Source organism: Orycteropus afer, unplaced genomic scaffold, assembly GCF_000298275.1.
Source record: "Orycteropus afer afer isolate SDZICR_OR568_19922 unplaced genomic scaffold, OryAfe1.0 scaffold00099, whole genome shotgun sequence".
NCBI lineage: Eukaryota > Metazoa > Chordata > Mammalia > Tubulidentata > Orycteropodidae > Orycteropus > Orycteropus afer.
Genome location: NW_006921686.1, coordinates 2487102 through 2509162, shown reverse-complemented (window position 1 = coordinate 2509162; position 22061 = coordinate 2487102). Strand labels below are relative to the sequence as shown.

Here is a 22061-nt window from a genome sequence, read left to right as displayed (position 1 = left end):
CAGCTGCAGGCCGGCCGGCCGGGCCTCACCACGTCGGCAGTGCCAGCCCCGGGACAAACAACACTGGAACATGCCAGAAGGGCCCTGGGCTCTACCTCAAACACCTCCCCCAGGGGCAGCGAATGGCAACAAAGCATGAAAAAAAAAAACAAAACTGTCTTTATCCAAAACCCACTCCTGAGTGCCCACAGGGGCTCGCGGCAGCCCGGCCTGAGCCCTCGGGACCTACTTTGTGCTTGGACTTCCTCCTCTTCTTGGACCGCCTCTTCTCCTTCTCCCGCTCTTTCTTCCGCTTCCGCTTCAGCCGCCGGTGGGCCTTCTCCTCCTCCGAGTCACTGTGGCGCTTCTCGCCCTTTTCTTTCCGGCTCCTCTCCGGCCCCCCGGAGGCGTCCTGGGTCTCCTCGGCCCCATCATCTTCAAGTTCACCTTCTTCCAACTCCCCATCTTCCCTACAAACCAACCCAGAGCCGATGTGAACGTGGGGGCTGGGAGGAGCAGCTGGTGGCTTTGGCCTCGCCCAGGCTGACAGGAGCAGAGGCTGTGCACGAGAGCGGCCGTGAGAGCCCTGCAGCCCGTCCCCCGTCCGCCTCCCAAAGGGACCGTGTCCAGCCGGGCTGGGGGGGAGGCAGAGGCTGAACCACTAACACCTGGACAAATGGAACCAGTACCTCCCACAGGGCTAGTGCTCTGCAGACGGGGTCTGTGGTCCAGTGAGCTTAGGTGATCCCTGTCTGGGGACCTTGGCCTGCACGATGCCATCACAAAGTCCCAAGAAGCCCACAGAGCTCTGCTCAGGGCACCTGTGAAACTCACTGGACCACAGAAATGGCTTCTCTCGGGGACCCCAAGGTGTGTCCCTCACAGGGCACAGGATGCACGAGGCTCGGGGTTGCCTGCTGGGCCCCAGCTGCAGGAGGCGCCTGCAAGCTGGCTGTCATTCCACCTGCAGGACGTAGGGCAGCTGTGGACAGAGTGGAGCAAGCTGTGGTTCTGACCTGGGGTGGCCCTCAGGCTCCTGCCAACCCCCCACCAGAGAGACTCTCACTGGTGGGCCTGGGCTGTAGCCTGCAAACGCAGAAACACTTTACAAAAGCCCCGCTAAGAACACCAGTGACCAGGCCCCCACGTTCCTAGGACTGCCCCACCCAGTCAACTGTACCCCTCTGGGCCGGAGGCGGAAGGGAACAGGGCCCAGGCCATCATGACTTGGTCCTCATGACTCGACCACGGCAGGTATCATCCCACCTCACCTGCGGCCGACCATCCCTTCCCTCCCTCCTGTTCCCCACCTGTCTCCCCATCCTACTTTCCCAGACTTTGTCTGCTCTCCTCCCATCATCCCAATCTCTAAGACTTAAAAAAAAAGACCCAAGTCTCCGCTGGGCACCTAGAGGGTGTGTGTTTGGGGGAGGGGGTTGGCAAGGGTTCAGACGGGAGCCGCAGGCTAAAGAACCCACTTTCTGAGCCAAACCCACACCCTTGTCACAAGTACAGCAGTTGGTTAAAAACAAAAATAACAACAACAACAAAAAGTTTCTAAGTCCTCACGAATGATCACGGAAAGGGAAAGTTTCGGGTGAAAGTATAAAATTCCTCCTGCTGCAATTCATCAGGACGCCCAGGGACCCAGAAGAGAAAGTCAGGAATAACACTGTGAATTCCGGCTCCAGAAGGCTAACAGCTCCCCACTCAGGAGGGGCCGAGGCTGCCCCATAACGAGCTAATCAGGCCAGCCAGTCCCCGCAGGCCCCGGAAGGGCTCTGTGGAGAAACTTGGAACCAACCAGCCGTCAGAACTCTCGGGGCTCTTCCCGGCCGCCTCGATGCTGCCCCCACAACGGGCTTCAAGAGGCACATCTCTACCAGCGCTCACTCCCAATTCAAAGGGGACGGCAGGTCTGGCTTCATCCAGGGAGCTCACCACCCACTCCCACCCCCCAGATACCCCAGGCAGAGGTCAAGGGCAGCTCTCAAGACACAGACTCCTTCCGATGTTGAAAAGGAAACGAGAGGGGACCAACTTGTCTCCCACGCGGTTTCCTGGTAAACTGCGTGGCCACCCTAGGCAGGGGGGCTGGGTGCCTGGGAGAAGCCAGTACTGTGGCCGAGTGAGGCACCTCCTGGCGCGGGTGCGGCCTGCCGAACAAGTGCAGAGCAGGGTCCCCACTGGAGGGGGGCACCACCGCCGGGGTGTGCCCCGCCCCAGTGAAAGCACCCCGACCAGAGGAGCCGGCCCCTTCTGGCTCACCAGCCCCAGTGGGGAGCCCGTGGGTGGGCAGCTTAACGCCTGTGATAGGAATGTGGGGAGGCAGAGCCAGGCAGCCAGCCAGCCAGCCAGCCATCATGGCACCAAGAAGGCCCCGAAAAGGCCCTGGGAATAGAAGTTCACCTGCACTGCTCTCAACTGTTCAGGGTGTAAAAGGAAACGCTGAAAGGGGACCTGGAGCAGGGAGGGAGGTGGGCAGCCCCTCTGGAGGTAGGAACAGCCAGACCCCCCAGAAAACGAGGTTAAATACACCCCAGGGCGGCAGAGAGTGGAAGACTCCACTGGAGGGACTTGAAGGGGAGAACGTGAAGGGAGCTCTTGGGGGCAGACAGCCGGGGCACGGCACGGTGAAAGCTGGGAACTGCCTCACTCCCTGACCCCAAACCCACAACTGGGGGAGACAGAAAGAGAACTGGGGACCACTTATCGTCTGCCCACTCCCGCCCCCCACCAAGCCAGGAGCCAGCCAGTGTCAGCCCCACTACGCAGACCGGGACACTGAAGTTACGGGAGGTTTGGGGACCTGCTCAGTGGTGTCCAGGCCCACGTGTTTCACTGAGGCCTCAACAGTTTCCTGAGCACCACTCAGTGCCAGGGGCTCAGCCCCTCCTGGTCTGCATCTTCCTTACAGGTCAACGACGCAAACAACCGTCCCCCTGATAAATCGGGGCCTGCTGACCGGACCAGAGTGGGGCGGGGTCCCCAGCACCCCTCACCTGTGTCTTCTCACTGGGAAGCAGCGGCAGGTCCTGCCACTGAGACTTCCACCCAGACGTGATGCCCCACGCTGGCCTGGACCAAGCACATCTAACACCGGGGGGGGAGGGGCGAGACCAGCCGAGGAATCCAAGAGCTTCCTCAAAGACGCTTCCAGGAGAAAGCCCTGCCAGTCACAGCACCCACCAAGCAGGAGTCCAGCACCCCCATCTGCCCCAGGAGGACCTCTAGGCAGAGAGAGCCCCATGTCAACCACCTCAACAGCCCCACGCATTTCTGGGGCTCAGGGAGACTCACTGGGCCTACTTTTTAAAAATGGGGAAGAGAGACTTGGAACTCTTTTCTATGGAGTTGGGAGAGGCTGAAAAAGGATTCTAAGAATAGAGTTGCTGGTGGCTTCCGAAGGAGGAGAAATGGGCACTGGAGGGGATGGAGCCACCTCAGGGATCACTGTGTGTCCTCGGGCCACGGGCTCACCATGCTTCCGACCGCCTCAGGGCAGGAGCTGGGTGAGGGTGCCCTGATTCAATGGGGATGCCCTCCCAGCTGCCGTCGAGTCTGACTCCAGGCAACGCCACGTGTGTCACTGGAGACACGCGTGCTCCACAGGCTTTTCAATGGCTGAGATCTCTAGGGTGGGGGTCCCCGGGACTTTCCTCCTCAGTGGACAGAACCACCAGCCCTCCAGGTAGCAGCCCAGCGTGTTAACTGTTGACACTACCCAGGGACTCCTGCGTGACTAAACCCAACGAAACCTGCTGCTGTCACGACTCATAGTGACCCTACACAACAGACTGGAACCACCCAGAGGGTTCCCACGGCTGTCAGTCTTTACAGAAGCAGACTGCCTGGTCTTTCCCTGCAGAGCAGCTGGTGGGTTTGAACCGCCAACTGTTTAGTTTGCAGCAGAATGCTTAACCACTGCGCCACTAGGGCTCCTCCCTGCATGACGACTGGGGTCTTATTACCTTCTGCAGTGTACAACAAAAGAGGAAAAAAAAATCAGAGGAACTAGAAGCGAGGGTAGAAACACTGCAAGTCACCAACACCACTGCCCAACGGCCGCCTGCACTAAGAGCAACCAGGTCTCAACAGCCACTTAACAGCCTGCCGGCGCAATCCATGTCGGTGCGGGATTAAATACCGGAGGGAGCACACTTAATAGACTGTGACATAATCCCCCAAGAAGAGTGGGGAAGCCCCACTGCGCTAATCGTCCTCATCTAGGCCTGCCAAGCCCTCTTGAGACACACGGGCAGAGAAAAGCCTGCAGGGGCAGCCCGGGTAGAGAGGGCTTGACGTCGTCGGGGTGTGCACTGGCACGGCCCTGGGACCTGTCTGAGTCATGGGGTGGGGAGTGGACAGGAAACCACCCCTTGTGGATCCCATTTGGAACCAGCCCCCAGGAGGCAATGTTCTGCCTCGTGCATTCCGGATGAAGTTTCTAGCATGCTTCTGGCGCCATTTTCAGAGTCATGGCCAGCCTTTGGCTTGTCCTCTGAGGTCAAAGACCCCACTTCGACACCCACTGCAAAGGAATGGCTACTGAGTCAAGGTCACAAGGCAAAGAAGTGCGCTGGGCTCATCAAATACCTCAGACTTGGCAAAAACAATACCCAGTAAAGAAACCCTATGACCCCAGAGGAAGCTGGCAACCCCACTGTCCTTGGCATTTGGGCACCAGGCTCCTTGCTCCCTCCTTCTGCAGATGGACATGCCCCAACTGTCTATGCCTCTTCCCCATCCCAAGAGTGGAGCGTCCTCTTGGCACCTAACCTGAGTCTTGCCTTTCTCAGCTTAGGATAGGATAACAGCAGCACCTAACTCAAGTGGTCGTAAGAATTCAAACAAAGAATACAGATAAAGTCCTTGACATGTGGGTCAGGGACAACGTTGTTGTTGCATGCCATCAAGTCAGTTTTGACTCACGGTGACCCCATGTGACAAAGAACTGCCCTCACGGGGTTTTCTAGGCTGCAGTCTTTATAGAAGCAGACCACCAGGTGTGGGGTGGGGTCGAATTGCCAATCTACTGGTTAGCAGCCAAGTATATAACCGCGGCACCACCAGGGCTTTCTGGGCACAAAGTGAGGACACAGGAAATAGCAGCTACTGTTTTGAGAACCACCAGCTCGAGCATGTGTCTCCATGGAGAACGCCAACCAGCCGTGGTGCTCAATGGGAAGGAAGCATTTTCTCCAAGGGGAAGGCACAGTCAACTCTTCTTAGATGGTGCTGCTGACTGCTGGCCAAGACGTCCCCTCCTCACTCAGCCCTACCGCACTCTGCACCATCACCTCCCAACAAACCTGCTGGCAGAACTGAGAGACGGACAAGCCCCCTTTTTCAGCTCTTGTAGGAGGGGCACCAGAAGGGACAGGGAGAGCTGGCCCACGGGAACATGGGCCAAAGACGCCTTACGGAAACAAAGCTTGGTCACATGGAAACTTTCCAGACAAGAGACTAAGAGACTGCGATGGACACTGAAAAGGGTGGGGGTTTATGGATCTACCTGGTTTACAAAAGAAAAAAAAAGGAAAGGAAAACATGGGCACTCCTGGGAGCAGTGGCTGTTACCTGAAGATCATGGGAGAGCCCTTGACAAGAGGCGGCTAGGTTAATGTGAAGGTCAAGGTTATGGCCATTAACTGCCCAAACTCCAAGCAAACTGCCTGGCAGGCTCGGAATGGCCCATTAAGTAGGGACAAAATTACAGAAATTACAAGGAGGCTCTGCCCCTTCAAATGTTTAACGATCAGCCTCGATGCACGAGTCCAGAGTCCCCACATGCGACCCTGTGGGACAGTCATTTACTAGGACCACAGCATGGAACCTCCTCCTTAGAAAATTGGCTCAGGGCCCCGTGAAGAAGGCCCCGGAACCTCACTGAGGGATTTTTCACAGCCAGGAAACTCTTGACATAAACCTCTGGGTCTGGCACGTTTTTCTGTGTCCTTACTACCCAGGGTCATGGACCAGAAACCAAGAGCCAATGGCCCCGTGTCTCCCTTCCCCTCAGCGTTCTCAGGGGTGGTCCTAACCCCCTCTGTGACTGCATTATCTCCATGGCAACCGGAGCAGGAGTCAGCCAAGCTCCAGGAGAAGAGAGACCCAGCCATCAGCATCCTGACCCTCCCTTCCACGGGATCAAGACAGTCCGCCAGGCACCGGGATGTGGATTTGAACGCGAACAAACCTCATGTAAGAAGTCCACATGGAGAAGACGGGAGAAACGCGAACACACATTGGGTGTTTGAGATGTTAAGTAGCTAGTTTTCATTTTTTGGGACCGATCATGGTTTTGAGGCTATATCAGAGGGAAAAAAAGTCTTTTAAGAGATTCAGACTGAAGTATTTATGGGTAAAGTGACATGAGGTCTGGGAGTTGCCTTAGAATGGCAGAAGAGATAGGGGAAGAAGTAAGACGAATCAAAATGGACAAAATGTATGCAATTGTTGAAAGTGGTTGATGGGTGGTTACAGGCAGTCCACTATGCAATCTTCTCTTCTCTTGCATGTATGTCAAGAAACTTTTCCATAATAAAGTTAAACAAGAAAAACGACACTCTAAGTGCTTGGGACGACCTCTGCAACGTGAGGAGAAACTGTGAGGGCCTCACAAAGCTCACTTCCCGGCAGAGCTGGAGTCTGCAGTTGGGGGCCGCCACCACCCCCCATGCGGCCTAACCACGCTGCCCTGCTTTCCTCGTCGGCAAAACGGAAGCGTGCCGAAGGTTCCTAGTACCTCGGGGGTCGCCTAGCGACCAACAGCAACAGGAGTACTCGCTGCTAACATTCTGCAATAGCAATGCTCATGCCCAGCACCACGCTGTACTCTTCTCTCATTTAAAGGCATTAACAAGCCTACCCACCCCCACGTGTCAGTGTGCTGTCCTCTGGTGGCCTGTGTGTCACCATGATGCTGGAAGCCCTACTACAGGTATTTCAAATTCCAGCTGGGTCACCCATGGCAGACAGGTTTCAGCAGAATTTCCAGACTAAGACAGACAGGGAGAAAGGCCTGGCAATCCACATCCAAATAATCAGCCAATGGAAACCCTATAAATCCAAACAGAACACTATCCAACGTGGCGCTGGGAGATGACCCCTGGGGCCGACAGGACTCCAAGTGCACAGTGGCTGCGACAACGGCCTCGAGCCCACCACCGACCTAGGAGGGCACAGGCTCTGAGAGCGTTTTAACCTGTTACACACGGGGTCCCCGTGACTTGGAACCCACTCAGCAGCAACAACCAACAGCAAGAATAACAAACCTACGTGGTTGTAATTCACGAACTTCCCCATTTTACAGAGAAACAGGCTTAGAGACGGGAAGAAATTTGTCCACTGGATCACAGTTAGGAAGGAGCAGACCTGGAACCTAAGGCCAGGACTTTCTGACCTCAAGGCCCAGCTTATAACCCCTACCCTTAAAAAAAAACCAAACTCAAGTGCCGTCAAGTTGGTTCTGACTCATAGCGACCCCTCCTTGGGTTTCCAAGGCAGTATCTCTATGTAAGTAGACTGCCCAACCTTCCTTCTGAGGAGTGGCTGGTGGGTTTGAACTGCCAGTCTTCTGGTTAGCAGTCAAATGCCTTAGGCACTACGCCACCAGAGTTCCTTCTACCTTTAAGACAAATTAGAAATCATCTGGAAAAGAGTATTTTACCCAGCAGATCAACTGATGATTTCTACCTTGAAATTTAGAAAAATTAGACATACATACATAACACCATTATATATACCTGTATGGTATATGATACTGAACACCATTCCAAGAAATGCTAAAATGAGGTCCTAAGACACTAGACAAGTTCCTGAAACACTCTGCCACATCGACTGTGACTGAAGGCAATGATGGAGTCACCCAGTCAGGCTGTGGGGAGAATTCTAGAAAACCATGCAAATCAAGGGCTTCGCATCAATCTGATGCAGAATAAATGCTTAGGAGTAAAGCTACTGAAATGGTAAACACACGAGGCCAATTCCACCCTCCCAATACCTGAATGAAGGGCGTCATGGCATTACAGATGCCGGCAGAAGACATCTGGGCAGTTTAAGGAATAAGAGGCGTGCAGACAGGAATCCTACTGAGAAACCAAATGGGAACTTCTCCCAAGGGGGACTGAAAAGCAATGCAAATCCACAAGGTGGAAAAGTCCAAAGTTCCCCAAAGAGAGAAGGCAGGCTTTCCTCCCAAGTGAGAGGCATCCACAATGCAGTCAGGCCAAGGACCCCAACCACTGAGGCAGGACGTTCTCACAGCTACCGCAATCTGGTAGCACAGAGGTTAAAGCATTCGGCTGCTAACCAAAAGGTTGATGGTTTGAACCCATCAGCCTCTCTACAGGAAAAAGATGAGGCAGTCGACTTCTGTAAAGACTGACGGCCCTGGAAACCCTACGGGGCAGTTCTACTCTTAAGAGAGTTGCTATGGGTTGGAATCACCTTGATGGTAGTTATTTAGAGCTCAGAGCTTAGGCTCACCCAGAAAAGCCAGCCTGCTAGAGCAACTGCACGGCCAAGCCAATGGAGGCACCCGCTCTCCCTGAGTAGGGCTGAGTTCTGGAAGCAGGTCGCTCACACACGCAGCCGATAAACCTTTCGCTGTCACGTTACACCTCTCCAAAACGCTCCGGTTCAAGTCCTTCCTTACACGAACCTCTGAAATCTGCTACCTTTCTGTCTCATGCCAACCTTGCTTCTGGTGGTTTCAAAACACACTGCCATGGAGTGGATTCTGACTCACAGCGCCCCTTGAGGACAGACTAGAACTGCCTCACAGGGTCTCCAGGGCTGTCATCTTTACAGAAGCAGACTACCTCGTCTTTCTTCCCCGGAGCGTTTGGTGGGTTCAACCTGTTGACCTTTTGGTTAGCAGCTGTACACTTTAACCACAACTATGAAGAGCCTTGGTGGCACAGTGGTTAAGCATGCAGCTTCTAACCAAAAGGTTGGTGGTTTGAACCCACCCAGCAGCTCTGTGGGAAAAAAGATACAGCAAGCTACTCCCATAAAGATTACAGCCTAGAAAACCCTGTGGGGCAGTTCGACTCCGTCCCATGGGGGTCATTGCCAACAGTAATTGACTCAACAGCACCCAACAACAGCAGCGACTGTAGGTCCCTGGGTGGTACAAGTGGTCTGCACTCAACTACTAAGCTAAAGGTTGGTGCTTCAAACTCAGTAGATCCACAGAAGAAAGGCCTGGTGATCTGTCCAGCCTAGGAAACCCTGCGGAGCAATTCCACCTGTGACATACAGGGCTGCCAAGAGTCAGAATCGACTTCGTACCAATGGTTGTAGTTGTGTTTGTGTGTGTGTTTTCTGGAACACAACTATCTGAGCACTTGAAGTAAACTGTCGTCTTCTTGAGGGCAGACGAGAAAAGGGTTCTTGGTTACCCTGGATATCCAGTGCCCAGCATAGGGCCAGGGCCAGATGGGTGGGTATTCAGGACAGATGCTGAATGAATGAGCCATCAACCTGTTTGTTATCCACACCCTTCTTTCAGTTTCCTCAGCACAAATCAAACCAAACTCACTGCCAGCGAGTGGATTCTGACTCACAGCAACCCCCTTTGGGTTTCTGAGGTGGTAAATCTTTATGGAAGTAGATTGCCCCGTCTCCCTTCCACAGAGTGGTTGGTGGGTTTGAACCACCAACCAACCTTCCGGTTAGCAGTCAAACGCCTTGGGCACTACCCCACCAGAACTCCTTTTATCAACACAGGTAACAAGAAATTAACCAGGAACTCCCTTCAACCACTGGATCGCCTGAGTATTTGAAAAGGCCATTAGAGTGCTTCTCAGGGCTTTCAAACAGGCCAGAAGGCGACAAACAGGAGCCCTGGGTGAACGGGGCAGCTCCAAGCAGAGGACCGAGGCGCTGGGCGGACCCCTCCCAAGGAAGCAGCCTGTCATCCTCCACCTTGCTGTGGCTGACACCACTGCAGGGGGGCCCTCTGCGGCCACAGGGCCTGGAATCCCAAGGGAACCCTTGGTGTCTATCAGGAATATGAGGAGAGCAAGAATCCAGGCCACCTGTGACAGACATCCAGCCAGGGGATGTCCAGCCAGGGGACGTCCAGCCAGGGGACACACGTGTTGGGCCTAGCTCCCTTTCAGTGGCCTGAGCTCGGAGGTGGGAACTGCCAGCCACGTCCACACTGGGTCTCCAGAGGTCTCCGCTTACTTCTAATGAGTGAAAATCCCTTCAATTTAGGGGTTCAAAAGCCTGCCCAGATGTAGAAAGCTAAGAAGTAGCTGCCATGATGGGGAAGGAATGAGAGGGTTCCCAGGCCTTCCGCTTGGCTCACCTGACGTGGATTATCTGACGCTACACTGTGCACGCATAATTTGGATCCCACTGAAAAGTAACGTTCAAAAAGTGAACTCAAAATGCAGAGTTTAAGGGGCACTGAGTTTTTGTTAAGGAGCTCCAGTGGTGTAGTGATTAAAATATTTTGCTGCTAACCAAAAGGTCGATGGTTCAAACCCACCAGCTGCTCCATGGAAGATGAGACGGTCTGCTTCCATAAAGAATGACAGCCTTGGAAACCCAGTGGAAGCTGCCATGAGTTGGAATTGCCTCAATGGCAGTGAGCCTGGTTTTTTGAGGGTTTATATTAAGGGTGATAAAAACATTCAGAAACGGAGAGTGGTGAATGACATGGTGAGCATACAACATGGTAAATATAACGTCACTGCGTAGAGCTCATAAAAATAGCTGTTATATATAAACATCTATCCTTGCCTCACAGGGTTTCCAACGTACAATATGTTGTAACATATTCCAATGCAATAAAAACATTCTTAAACACAGAGTGAATCCTACCATTGATTTTACTATACACCTAAGATACTGAAGGGAGCTCTGGTAGCATAGTGGCTAAGACACTTGCCTGCTAACCAGATGGCTGGCGGTTCAAACCCACCAGCCACTCCTCGGAAGGAAGGTTGGGCAATCCTACTTCCGTAGTGATACTGCCTCGGAAACCCAAGGAGGGGTCGCTATGAGTCGGGTTTGACTCGACGGCACATAACAACAACAACAAAGATACTGAAAACGCATGTGAGAAGAGATGATATCAGAATATGACAACAAGTGGACTACAATCGCGGGCACCTTTGACTTCAGAACATTTAAGCTGCTTTTGATTTCAGAGAGTAGTAAAACCAACGTGGTGAAAACGAGCATCAGTGAACCGGATTCTGCTACAAAAGAACCCGTGAAAGGAAAGACTTGGCCCCTTGGTTTAAAAGGACCCTGAAAACCCTGAATGAAATGCTAGCTGTCCTACAGCGGCTCCATCTTCATTTGCTGAGAATACACCTCAGCCACAGGACGGCATTATCTGTGCAGGCGAACAGGCCTTTGGGGTCAAAGAATCTTAGACTTGAGCCTGAAACTTGAGCGATTAGCCATCCTCGGGCGCTTGCCGGAAGGGCTGTCTCCTACACAGTCGTGCGCTGTACTAGGACCTGTGTCAGGCAGCGTGACATTCTCAGGTTTAGTCCAGTATCCTCATTCTAAACAACAAAAAACCCACTGCCGTCACGTCCATCCGACTCACAGCGCCCCCAGGAGACAGAGCAGAACTGCCCCATGGGGTTTCCAAGGCTGTCATCTTCATGGAAGTAGACGGCCTCCTCCTTCTTCCACAGAGCGGCTAGTAGGGTTGAACCACTGACTTGTTTTGGTTAGCAGCTGAATGCTTTAACCACTGTGCCACCAGAGCACTTTACTCTACCTTTCTAGAATTAATTAAAAACCTAAGCCCACTTACTAGCAGTGACAAAAGAAGTTAACACTTGTCTGTGACCCAGTTCAAGAGAAATGACTCCACAAAACAAATCCCAGTTGTATTTGGAAAAACAAATGACTAGGAAATTCTTTTAAAATGAAAAAGCCTGGTTTGAGCCTCTGCATTCACTACAAGGAGCCGCAGTGCTGGGATCACGGAGCCACGAAGGGCGCTGAGCGGGGTGCCATACCCCCTCTGGAGCCAACAGTAGCGAGAATGCTTGCATGCTCCCCCCCACCACCACCACCACCATGCATACCAATGTAGTACAGGGCCGGCAAACTTCTTCCACAAAGGGCCGTTGACTCAACGTTTTAGGCTTTGCAGGCCATGAGGTCTTTGTCCAACCTACTCTCCTCTCGTAGAACAGAAACAGCCACAGGCAATACACCCTAACAGTGGTGCCCAGGTGCCAATAAACCTTTATTAACAGAAGGAGAGAGGGTGGGCTGGATCTGGCCCTGGGCTCACAGTGTGCTGGCTCCCTGCACTAGATGTGGAGGCTCTGGGTGGTGCGAACGGCTAAGGAGCTCGGCTGTAACCAAAAGGTTGGTGGTTGAAGTCCACCCAACGGCACCTGGGATCCATCTCCAAAAAGCAGCCACTGAAAGCCCCTTAGAGCCCATTTCTACCTGATACAAGCATGGGGTCACCAAGTCAAATGGCTCTATGGCACCAGAAGCAGCGGCTTTCAAACTTTTCTGAGTCTGATCTCCTCGACTTTTCCATCCAACAGGAGGTGTGCACAGCCTCATCCAAGCTTCCCCGCACTCTCTGCTGTCTCTAGCCTCTTCCACTGCTGTTTTTCAAACGTGGGAGATGACACGATACATGGACTTCATATCCCACAAACACAACCTGTAGCCTGAGCATCTTGCCAGGAAAAGGACAATACTCCCGGGACTGCCATTTGGGTCTGGGCCCAGCTGACCAGGTTCTAACTCCACCACCCACTGGCTCTGTGACCCTGGGACAGTGCCCTCACCTCCCTGCTTTGGGGTGAGGCCTGTGACGCATTCAGCTTGGCCCCTGGCTGGTCATCTCTGACTCTCTCACCAACACTACACAAGAGCCACAGCCACACCTTTGGGAGGACAGGGGACCGACTCAGGAGTCATGTCCTGTTGGCCTGACTCCCACTTCCACGCCCTGTCTACCACTCCCTGCCCTCCCAGCCGCAAGAGGGCAAAGGCTGCGTGGGGGAACAGGGCTGCATTCACGCTGGGTTAAGCTTCACGGCTCTGGCATTCAGTGCTTCTGGGCCTACCTGAGACAAGGCTACTAACAAAAAGGAGCCCACCCACCGCTCTGGGGGAGAAAGATGAGGCAGTCTGCTTCCAAAAAGATTGACGGCCTTTTCTTCTTCAGTCTTTTTTCACTGTCCAGCCTTTACATGCATATAAGGTGGCTGAAAATACTATGACTTGGGTCAAGTGCGCCTTAAAGAGGTCGGTGGTTCAAACTCACCAGCCTCTCCATGGGAGAAAGATGTGGCGCTGTGCTCCTGTGAAGACTGGTGCTGGTGGGGTGTCCAACGACCTGTGTACAACAGAACCAAACACTGCCCAGGCCCGCACCATCCTCACAACTGCTGCTGTATTTCAGCCAACTGCTGTGGCCACTGTGTCAGCCCCCCTCCTTGAAGGTCTTCCTCTTTTGCACTGACCCTCAACTATGATGTTCTTCTTCAGGGATCAGACCCTCCTGGTAACATAACCAAAGTACTTAAGGTGAAATCTCTCTATCCTTGCTTCTAAGGTACGTTCAGGTTGTACTTATTCCAAGACAGAGCGGTTCATTCTTCTGGCAGTCCACCTCACTACCGTCGAGTTGGCCCCGACTCACAGCGACCCCTCCTTGGGTTTCCGAGGCAGTATCACTATGGAAGTAGATTGCCCAATCTTCCTTCCGAGGAGTGGCTGGTGGGTTTGAACCGCCAGCCTTCTGGTTAGCAGTCAAATGCCTTAGACACTATGCTACCAGAGCTCCTCTGGCAGTCCACAGTATATTCAATATTCTTTGCCAACACCATAATTCCAAGGCATCAATTTTTCTTCAGTCTTCTTTTTCACTGTCCAGCCTTCACATGCATATAAGGTGGCTGAAAATACTATGACTTGGGTCAAGTGCACCTTAAAGAGGTCCTCTGCAGCTGATTTGCCCAACACATCTATAACCCCTGGCCATCGCTGATCTAGCCTTTTCTAGAATGTCATATACATGGAATCATACAGTTTTTGCAGCCTTTTGAATCTGACTTCTCTCGCTTCTTGTTGTTATGGGTCACTGAGTCAATTCCAACTCACAGAGCCCCAAGAGGACAGAGTAGAACTGCCCCAGAGGATTCCAAGGCCGTCAATCTTTTTGGAAGCAGACTGCCTCATCTTTCTCCCCCAGAGCGGTGGGTGGGCTCCTTTTTGTTAGTAGCCAAGTGTTTTACCACTGAACCCCCAGGGCTCCTTCGCGTAAAGACAGAAGACCACTGGGTTTGGGCATCACTGAGCTGCAACTGGAACCCTTATCGTGGCCAGAAGCTGCAGAAGGTGGGTCAGACGCAGGGAAGGAACCACGAGGCCTGGGAAAGGCAGTACCAACCCTCGCCCAGTATTTAATAAAGTGCTCAAGGGAAAAGGTTCCTTGCACGCCCTGAAACCGATTCTGCTGCCAAGAATGCACGAGACAAGCCTGGGTGCTAAATAAACAACGCCTTAACCGGCTCAGTCAAATTACAAAAGACGGTAGAACCTTGGAGCTAGGACAGATCTTGCTCATTTTTCTCTGAGACTTCGGAGAGGGCAAGCCAAACAACAACAATCTCCCCACAAAAAAAAAAAAAAAAAAATCGGACTCTGTGACCCTACAGAACTGAGTAGAACTGTCCTATAGGATTTCTCAGGCTGTCATCTTTATGGAAGTAGACTGCCTCATTTTTCTGTTGTGGAGTCGCTGATGGGTTTGAACCGCTGACCTTCTAGTCAACAGCCAATCACTTTAGCCACTGCATCACCAGGGAAGAGGGCAAAAAAACAAAAACAAAAACAAAAACTGCCACTGAGTCGATTCCAACTCAAAGCGACCCCCATTGGGGTTTCCTGGGCTGTAAATCTTTACAGAAGCAGAATGCCTCATCTTTTTTTCCATGGAGCCGTTGAGGGGTTCAAACTATCAACCTTTTGGTTAGCAGCCAAATGCCTTAACTACGACATCACCGGAGCTCCTTAGCAACAGGGGAAAGGACTTGCTTAAGGCACCATGACTCACTGGCTGGAGTGCAAGGTTCTGGAACCCTGGCCTCCCAGCTCCCAGCGAGCCTACCAACACTGTCTCACTGACTCAGATTCTAATTGCAAAGGCTGAGCGCAGCAGGTGCAGTCACCCTAGCTCGGGAGAGGCTGACTGGTTTGGCACCTAGAATATGAACACTGAGCAAGGCGTGTTGCAAGATGGCTTCCTCTTTAGTTTCCATCCCAGTCAACTCCAGAACCCCCAACTTCCTTCGAACAATACCAACGTTACTCTCACTGTTGACACACCCAGCTGCAGAACTTCTGTTTTTCTCTCTAGCAAGGAAAGCAGGAAGACAGAGAAACCCAGCCCCACTGAATGCCAGGCACTGGTGGGCACCCAGCATGTACCCATCTGACCGCAATGACCCTGACAAGGGGCATTATTACCCGTGGCGCCCACTGCACACTGCCGGGTGGGGGCAGCAGGCTGAACACGGCCTCGTCCGACTCCACAGCCCACACACTTGCTCACATCCTGTTACCACCTCCAGTGTTCCAATAGGAGATGTCGCCACCGGCCTTACAGAGAGCTGAGTCACCGGTTTGCAGGGATGCAAAATGACAAAAAAAAAAAAAAAAAAAGCACAAGAAAGAGCCTCTATCCAAAGTAATTTAGTGAGAAGCAAACCATACTTTGAGCAAATACCCAGTGTTCTACGAGAAAATTATTCCAGTGATGAGATGCAACTAAGTCCACACCGACCAAGAAGCCGCCATGAGTTCATTTTTGTCACCGACTGATGAAGTCACCCCATGGGTGATGTGCCAGAAATCTATTTCAAACTGTCTACCTAACCTCACCTCATGTCAAAATGCCCCAAATGTCAGCCAACTACCAGCATCTTCAAAACCACACAGGTGCCAACTACCACAGCAACAGGGGTCCGCGGCAAAGACTAGGCCAATCAATCTGGAAAGCCAAATCCAGCCCCCAGAAAACACTCATTAGGAACTTAACATCCAAACTGACAGCGTCTGCCACCCAGAGGCACTGGACGGATCGCCTCACCTCCTTTCCATCAGATGTGAACTAGGGACGTGGTCTCAAGTGCATGACATCAGACAGCAGACCCCTCCCACAGGTCCTCGAATCAGCTGAAGAAGCACCAACTGCAGAAGTCTCCAGAACCGCCCTCCCTCAGTGTGCCCGGAGCTGTGTTAACAGGGGCAGGTGAGTGCCCTGAAACTCGGCTGTCTGACTACTCGCTCCGAATGATTTTGCTGTCATTTGATCTGCTAACATGGGTCAGAAGCAGCTGCAAAGTCACTAACAGAAAGAAACTTTCTATAAAATCCACAATCTGGTTCCCTGGAAGATGCTTTGACCCAGAGCCAGCCATCCACGGAGGCTTGGAAATTGTTTCATTAGCGATTTTAGCCACCGAGGTATTTACTGTAACTGGATCTGGCCTATATGATGGGCTGTTTCTAGGGACTCGACAACTAAAAGAACATACTGGAACTGAACCCAAGAGGCAACCCCGAGTCAGCCACATCTCTCCCATCAGGGCAGGGAGGAGATTAGAGACCTATCTCCAGAGCCAGGAGCAGAGACAGAGGCATTATTAACTGGTAAATTACTAACCCAGCCCAATGTGAAACTGTCTCCTTTGACTTATGGAAACATACACGTTCCAAGTCAACAGTTCCTCTCTAACTTGCCACACAGTAAACACCCTGCTAAGCATTTCCACAGGTGCAAAACAATTTTCCCTTGGGATCAGACTTCCTGGCTAAAGATCTGCCAGGGAGCAGCTTTCTCAAATAGCTAGCTGGTTTCTGTTTTTTAACCAAATCAAAAACCTTAGCTCGTAAACAATTAAAATTTTCAACCTTCAGAGCAAAGTGAAAAGCCCTTTTGGGAGATTTTATTTTTCCTGTTTTGGAGCACAAACTGGGGATGTGGGGGAGAGTTAAAATAAAGGGGTGTGATGACCAGAGTGGTCACAACCGATAGTTTCCCCTTGGAGAGCTTTTGAATTGGTTTTCAGATTAAACCTCTCAGAGAAAGGAAGACTATCAAAGGACACTAGTGTAGACCATCTGCTGTTAAACCAGGGATTCCCAGTAACACCCTTTTTGTTTTGTTTTGTTTTCCTTTTTTGCAACATCCATTAATTTGAATTTTAACGCATACTGGTACATCAGTTTGGGAAGAAGGAAAAAATAAAAGGCAGTACTGTGACATATCAAAAACAAAGATTACCAAAACACAGTTTGACATAATTACTGGGACTTCTTGGACTCACTGGATGAGAGTTCTTTTGAGAACAGAAAACAATAAATCCTTGTATTGCTAGGCCTGAGTGAGAGCTGTGCAAATGTTGGGGGGAAATCTTTTGAAATTTAAGAACAACTGGATGCTAGCGTTCCTTCACACTGCATTGTCAAAGAAGCATCCTTCCAGAACTTAAGAGCTTTTGAAACTTGGAAGGTTGGTCCGTTAGCATCCAGTTTCAGCTCTTGGCTCCTGGAGGGGGGATTTCACCAAGGATGGGAAACGTCAAATAAACACTTTCAGAGGCCCCTGCGTCCAGGTTCGTGTGTTCAGTTCGTGCTTCAGACACTTTTGTGCAGCATACTGTGCTGGGTGGACATGTCTTTCCCCCAATAACTGATTTTCCGATACTTAAGACCACGGTTTCCAGGCAGTTAAGTTGTGAACGGATTAGAAGGAAGAACATTAACAAGTGGTGTGTCAACTGCAGTTTACATGTTTCTTCCCTTGAGAGTGAACGTGGTTTATCTGAAGAAGGGAAAGAAGGAAACAGAATCTTACTTTTGGAGGGGAACAGGCCTGTGTGGTAAAAGGTTTTCTCTAACAGAAGTATGTCAGGAACCAAAAGCGAGCAAGGGGGAAAACGGAACTTCACCGTGTTTTGGCTTTGGATGAAAAACGTATGCTTGTAAAACACATCAGAAGTACAGTGTTTGGTTTCTGCAAGTCATTTCTTTCACTGTTTTTTTTTTTTTCCTTGTTATGTGTAGGGGTGGACTGGGGGCTGGAGGAAGCGTCCTCTCCACCGTGACTGGGTGTGTAACACGTTCACATCAACTTTTCACGGGCAGACATGTGCTTTTTAACAAAGGAGCAGTGGGGGCAGGCAGGGGAAAAGGCTAGGGCTTGACACAGTTTACAGATTTTGTGCTTAAACAGTACTTTACAAATGACTTGCTCAATTTAAACGTCCATCACCGTAAGGGACCGTGGAGAAAAATGAGGAAATGGGGATCTACTTGAACCTTGGGGGGTGAGGGGGCACGAGGGGGTGAACATTAACTTGATGCAAATACCATAAACCAAATTCAGTAACCTTGTCTCCTGCACATGGCCTTTTCTTCAAAGATGAAGGCTGGAGACAGAGCAATGGATTGAAATGGAGAGACGTCAACAGTTTGAAACTAAAAGGGCCTTTTGACGTAGGTTTTTGTTATGTTACAGTAACGCTTTTTTTTTTTTTTTTTTTTGAGAAAACTGTGTACGTCAAATTTTTAAAAATTAAACACTGAAAGGATGTGCAAGTCTAAAAGGGCTCAGCAGGGTTAGAATCCTGATTCAAACATTTAAATTCACTTTCTCAAGCATCACTTTGGTCTTAAAGGCGAGGAGGAAGGCAGGCAGGAAAGGGACAAAAAGAGGGAGATAATTGAATTACTCAATAAAAGAAGCTACTTACCATCCCAACCCATTGTAAGACATACACTTCTGACATAAGAGAACTCCTTAGAGGTCGAATAAATCGTGTAAGCACCTTTGGGTAAAGGACCTGCCCCCCAAGAGGGGGGCCAGGAAGCCCGCCATGGGCTTGGCTCACAGGCCTTTGCTAATCTGTTTATTTCCTTGAACTGGAGTCAGGCTGCGATGGGCTGCGATTCCCAAGACGATACATTAAATTAGAACAAAACAGAACAAAAAAAAAAAAAAAAAAAAATTTTTTTTTGTAAAAGCTCACCAAACTGCTGCACTTGTCTCAGAATGTGGGTGGCATTTCTTTTAAAAGGCAAAGTATGGTCTGTGAAGGAGAAAGGGGAAAGGGAGGTGGGAGTGGGGAGAAGGGGACGGGGCGCCTGGCGGAGAGGCCCTGCCTGGAAACCCCGTCTGGGGGAGGGTCCTAGGCTGCTCCCCAGGCCGGGCTGCGACGGAGACAGAGGGAGGCAGCCATCTGTCCAGACCGTTCCATCCATCCCCCCCCTTCCTCCAAGACTGCCTTCCTGCTGGCTAACACCTTCCATCGCCAAACCCCTCAGCGGCCTCCTGTTCCCCTTCCGCCCCTGACCCAGGGAAAGGTGGGCAAACTCTGCGCCCCCTGATTCCTTCTGCTCAGGCAGGAGAAACGGGGGCCCCAGCTCTCGTCCTACAGCCCGCCAGGGAAGGGCGTGGGGAGAGCCCGTTTCGCACTTTAATAAAAGAGAAGGAGGTACTACTGCCTTTCACCCCCTGCCAGAGCACAAGGGAACCTCGTTTTCTCTAGCCAAAGACATGGTTCCCCATTTTACCCAGAAACGAGGGGCTCCCACGAGAAAGCTGGGACCAACTTCTCTTTCCCTCCAAGGCTGGAAAACCAAACCTCACCCTCCCAAAAAAGACTGGGGGCCCTCTACCTAGTCTAGTAGGTACGTCACCTACCTACTAAATGCGAGGGGACCTCTCCCCGTAGGGAAAAATATAGGGAAGGAGTGTCCCCTCCCCAAAAAACGAGGCTGGGGGTTAAATACAGAGGACTGAGTGATTTTCACCCCAATTTTTCTCCCTAGGGAATAGCTAGGAAACACCTCCCGCCAAAAAAAAAAGTACAAGAAAAAACCCTCCCAACCCAAAGGGGCCCCCTTCATTCGTATGGACTGAGCGAACCCCCACTTTCTTCTGCCTAAGAAAGCTAGGACACCTCTGCAAGTAGGGCAGGGCACACCTCCCCCAGGAGAAAGGATACTGCCGGGGGCTGGGAGACCCCCCAACTCCAAACCCCTAAGAACGGGCTGTTGCTCGAGATCCCCCCCAAAAAGGATCCGGGAGCCCCTCCCCCATCCCCGAAGCCAGAAGACGGGCGGGCGGGCCCGTGGCTGCTAGCTCGGGGCGCAGGGGCAGCCAGGACCCCCGTGGGCCTCCGCAGCCCCCCCCCGGCGCCCCCTCCCCAGGGCGGGCGCGGGGGGTCCAGGGGGCGCCTCCTCACCTTCCCCTCAGCATGGCGCCCAAAAAAGACAGAGCGAGAGCGAGGGAGAGCGGGCGAGCGCCGCAAGGGGGGGAAAACGCATGAGGCCGGGAGAGAAAGCAAGCGAGAAAGAGCGAGCGAGCGAGAGACACCCACCGACCCCGCCCTTCCTCCTCCTCCTCCTCCTCCGCGGCCCGGCCCAACATGGCGGCCGCCCCCCTTCCTCCTCCTCCTCTTCCTCCCCCCGGGGACGCTGCCCCGGCCCGGCCGGGGGCCTGACCTGTCGTCAGGGAGCGGGAGGCGGTGGTGGAGGAGGTGCGGGGTGGCCGGGCGGGCGTCGGGGGAACACGGAGGAGGCGAAGGCGTTGATGGCGGCGGCGGCGATGGCGGCGGCGGCGACTCTGATGGCGGCGGCGGGGGGGTCCCGGGCGCGGCCTCCATAGTTCCTTTGGGGGGGGGGTTAGTGCACGAAAAAGGACTGCTTGGGCGTGGCGGGAGGGGTACACTTCAGCTCTGAGGGATCCTGATGGGAATAGGTATATATTTTTTCGGTTTCGGAATCACCTCTAAGCCGACCTCCGCGTAGGCCGCGCGGCCTATGCCTCGGCGGGCCGCTCGCCGCCTGCTTTCTCCGCAGCCCGCCCTTGCGGCCACTCGCTCACGGGCATGGGGCCCTCATCGGGGCGAGAGCCCCACACACACCCTCGCGAGCCCGGGAGTGAGAGACCCGGGGGACACGGACACTGGTGGGTGGTTGGGTGTAATTAGCGCGAGCCGCGCGCGATGGAGCAAGCGAGGGGGAAGGAAGGGGGAGAGGAGAGCGAGCGAGGGGGAAAAAAAAAAGGATTATGGGGAGAGAGGAAATGGGCCGCGGAGACGGGCTGACTGTCAGTCTGTCTGTCTGCCCGCCCCAGGTGCCCCGGCTGCCCGGCCCCCGCCGCAGTCAGGAATTCACACAAAATGGCGGGTCGGCCCGGACGAGCCGAGAGGCTGAGGCAGGAGGAAGGGCGAGGTGGGAGGGGGAACTGGGCGGTGGAGGCGGAGGCCGCGTCACGTGGAGGAGAGGGGCAGAGGCCGCTCGCCCGAAGGGCGGCGGAAAGAGTCGACCGTGAGAGTGAAACCGAGAGGAGGCGGAAAAAGCCGAAGGGACCTGAGTGGGGAGCTAAGCAAAGAGCCGAAGGTAGCGAAGCCGAAGGGGAACGGAAAAAGCCCAAGTTGACGGGGAATGGCAGGTGACAGAGTGGGAAGTCCAAGAAAGCCGGAAATAGCCGAAGCGGATGAGGAATGGGGAACAAGGTGGGATTCTGAAGATCCGGAAATAGCCGAATGTGGCGCGGGGGGGGGGGTAGGAGGCGGAAACAGCCGAAAGATGCCGACTGGGAATAATAAGCTTAAATCTAAAGGAGCCCAAAGGGGCGGGGCTAAAGAGGCGATTAAGAGAGTACAAGATTTTAAGGAATTGGCCCGAGGACAAATGGGAAGACCCAAAAAGTACTAGCTTGAGGACAGGCGGGAGAGCTGAAAGTTTTAAAGTGGGAGTATGGAAAGGAATTAAAACTATGGACAGAAATCAAGAACTAAAGGCCGAAGCTGGAGGCCTGGTACCAGCAGGCGAAGGTTTCCGGAGAAAGGGGGTGGAGTCGAGCAGGCCCGGAGATGACGTCATCTTGGGAAACGCGAAAGGGGCGGAGCTTGCTCCTGCATTCCGGAGAGTTTAAGAATCTGGGAGGTGGTGGCAAGTGGAAGGCTCTCAGTAAATAGCCAACGTTTAACCGCTAACCGCATTGTTAAAGAGTGCCCAATCGTAAAATCGTCTGACCCTCCCGGTGATCCTAA

General features: G+C 52.7%; 1 protein-coding gene across 1 annotated transcript in view; it reads right to left on the bottom strand.

Moving 5' to 3' along the window:
* ZC3H4 (zinc finger CCCH-type containing 4) overlaps positions 1-20666 on the bottom strand; it is a 52479-nt gene extending 31813 nt beyond the window's left edge. The window contains exons 1-2 of the mRNA XM_042781237.1: positions 20506-20666; positions 230-449 (exon numbers count right to left, since the gene is read on the bottom strand). Coding sequence (XP_042637171.1) covers positions 230-449; positions 20506-20666 — 381 coding nt within the window. The remainder of the gene's footprint in view (positions 1-229; positions 450-20505) is intronic.
* Between the last annotated feature and the right edge of the window lie 1395 nt (positions 20667-22061).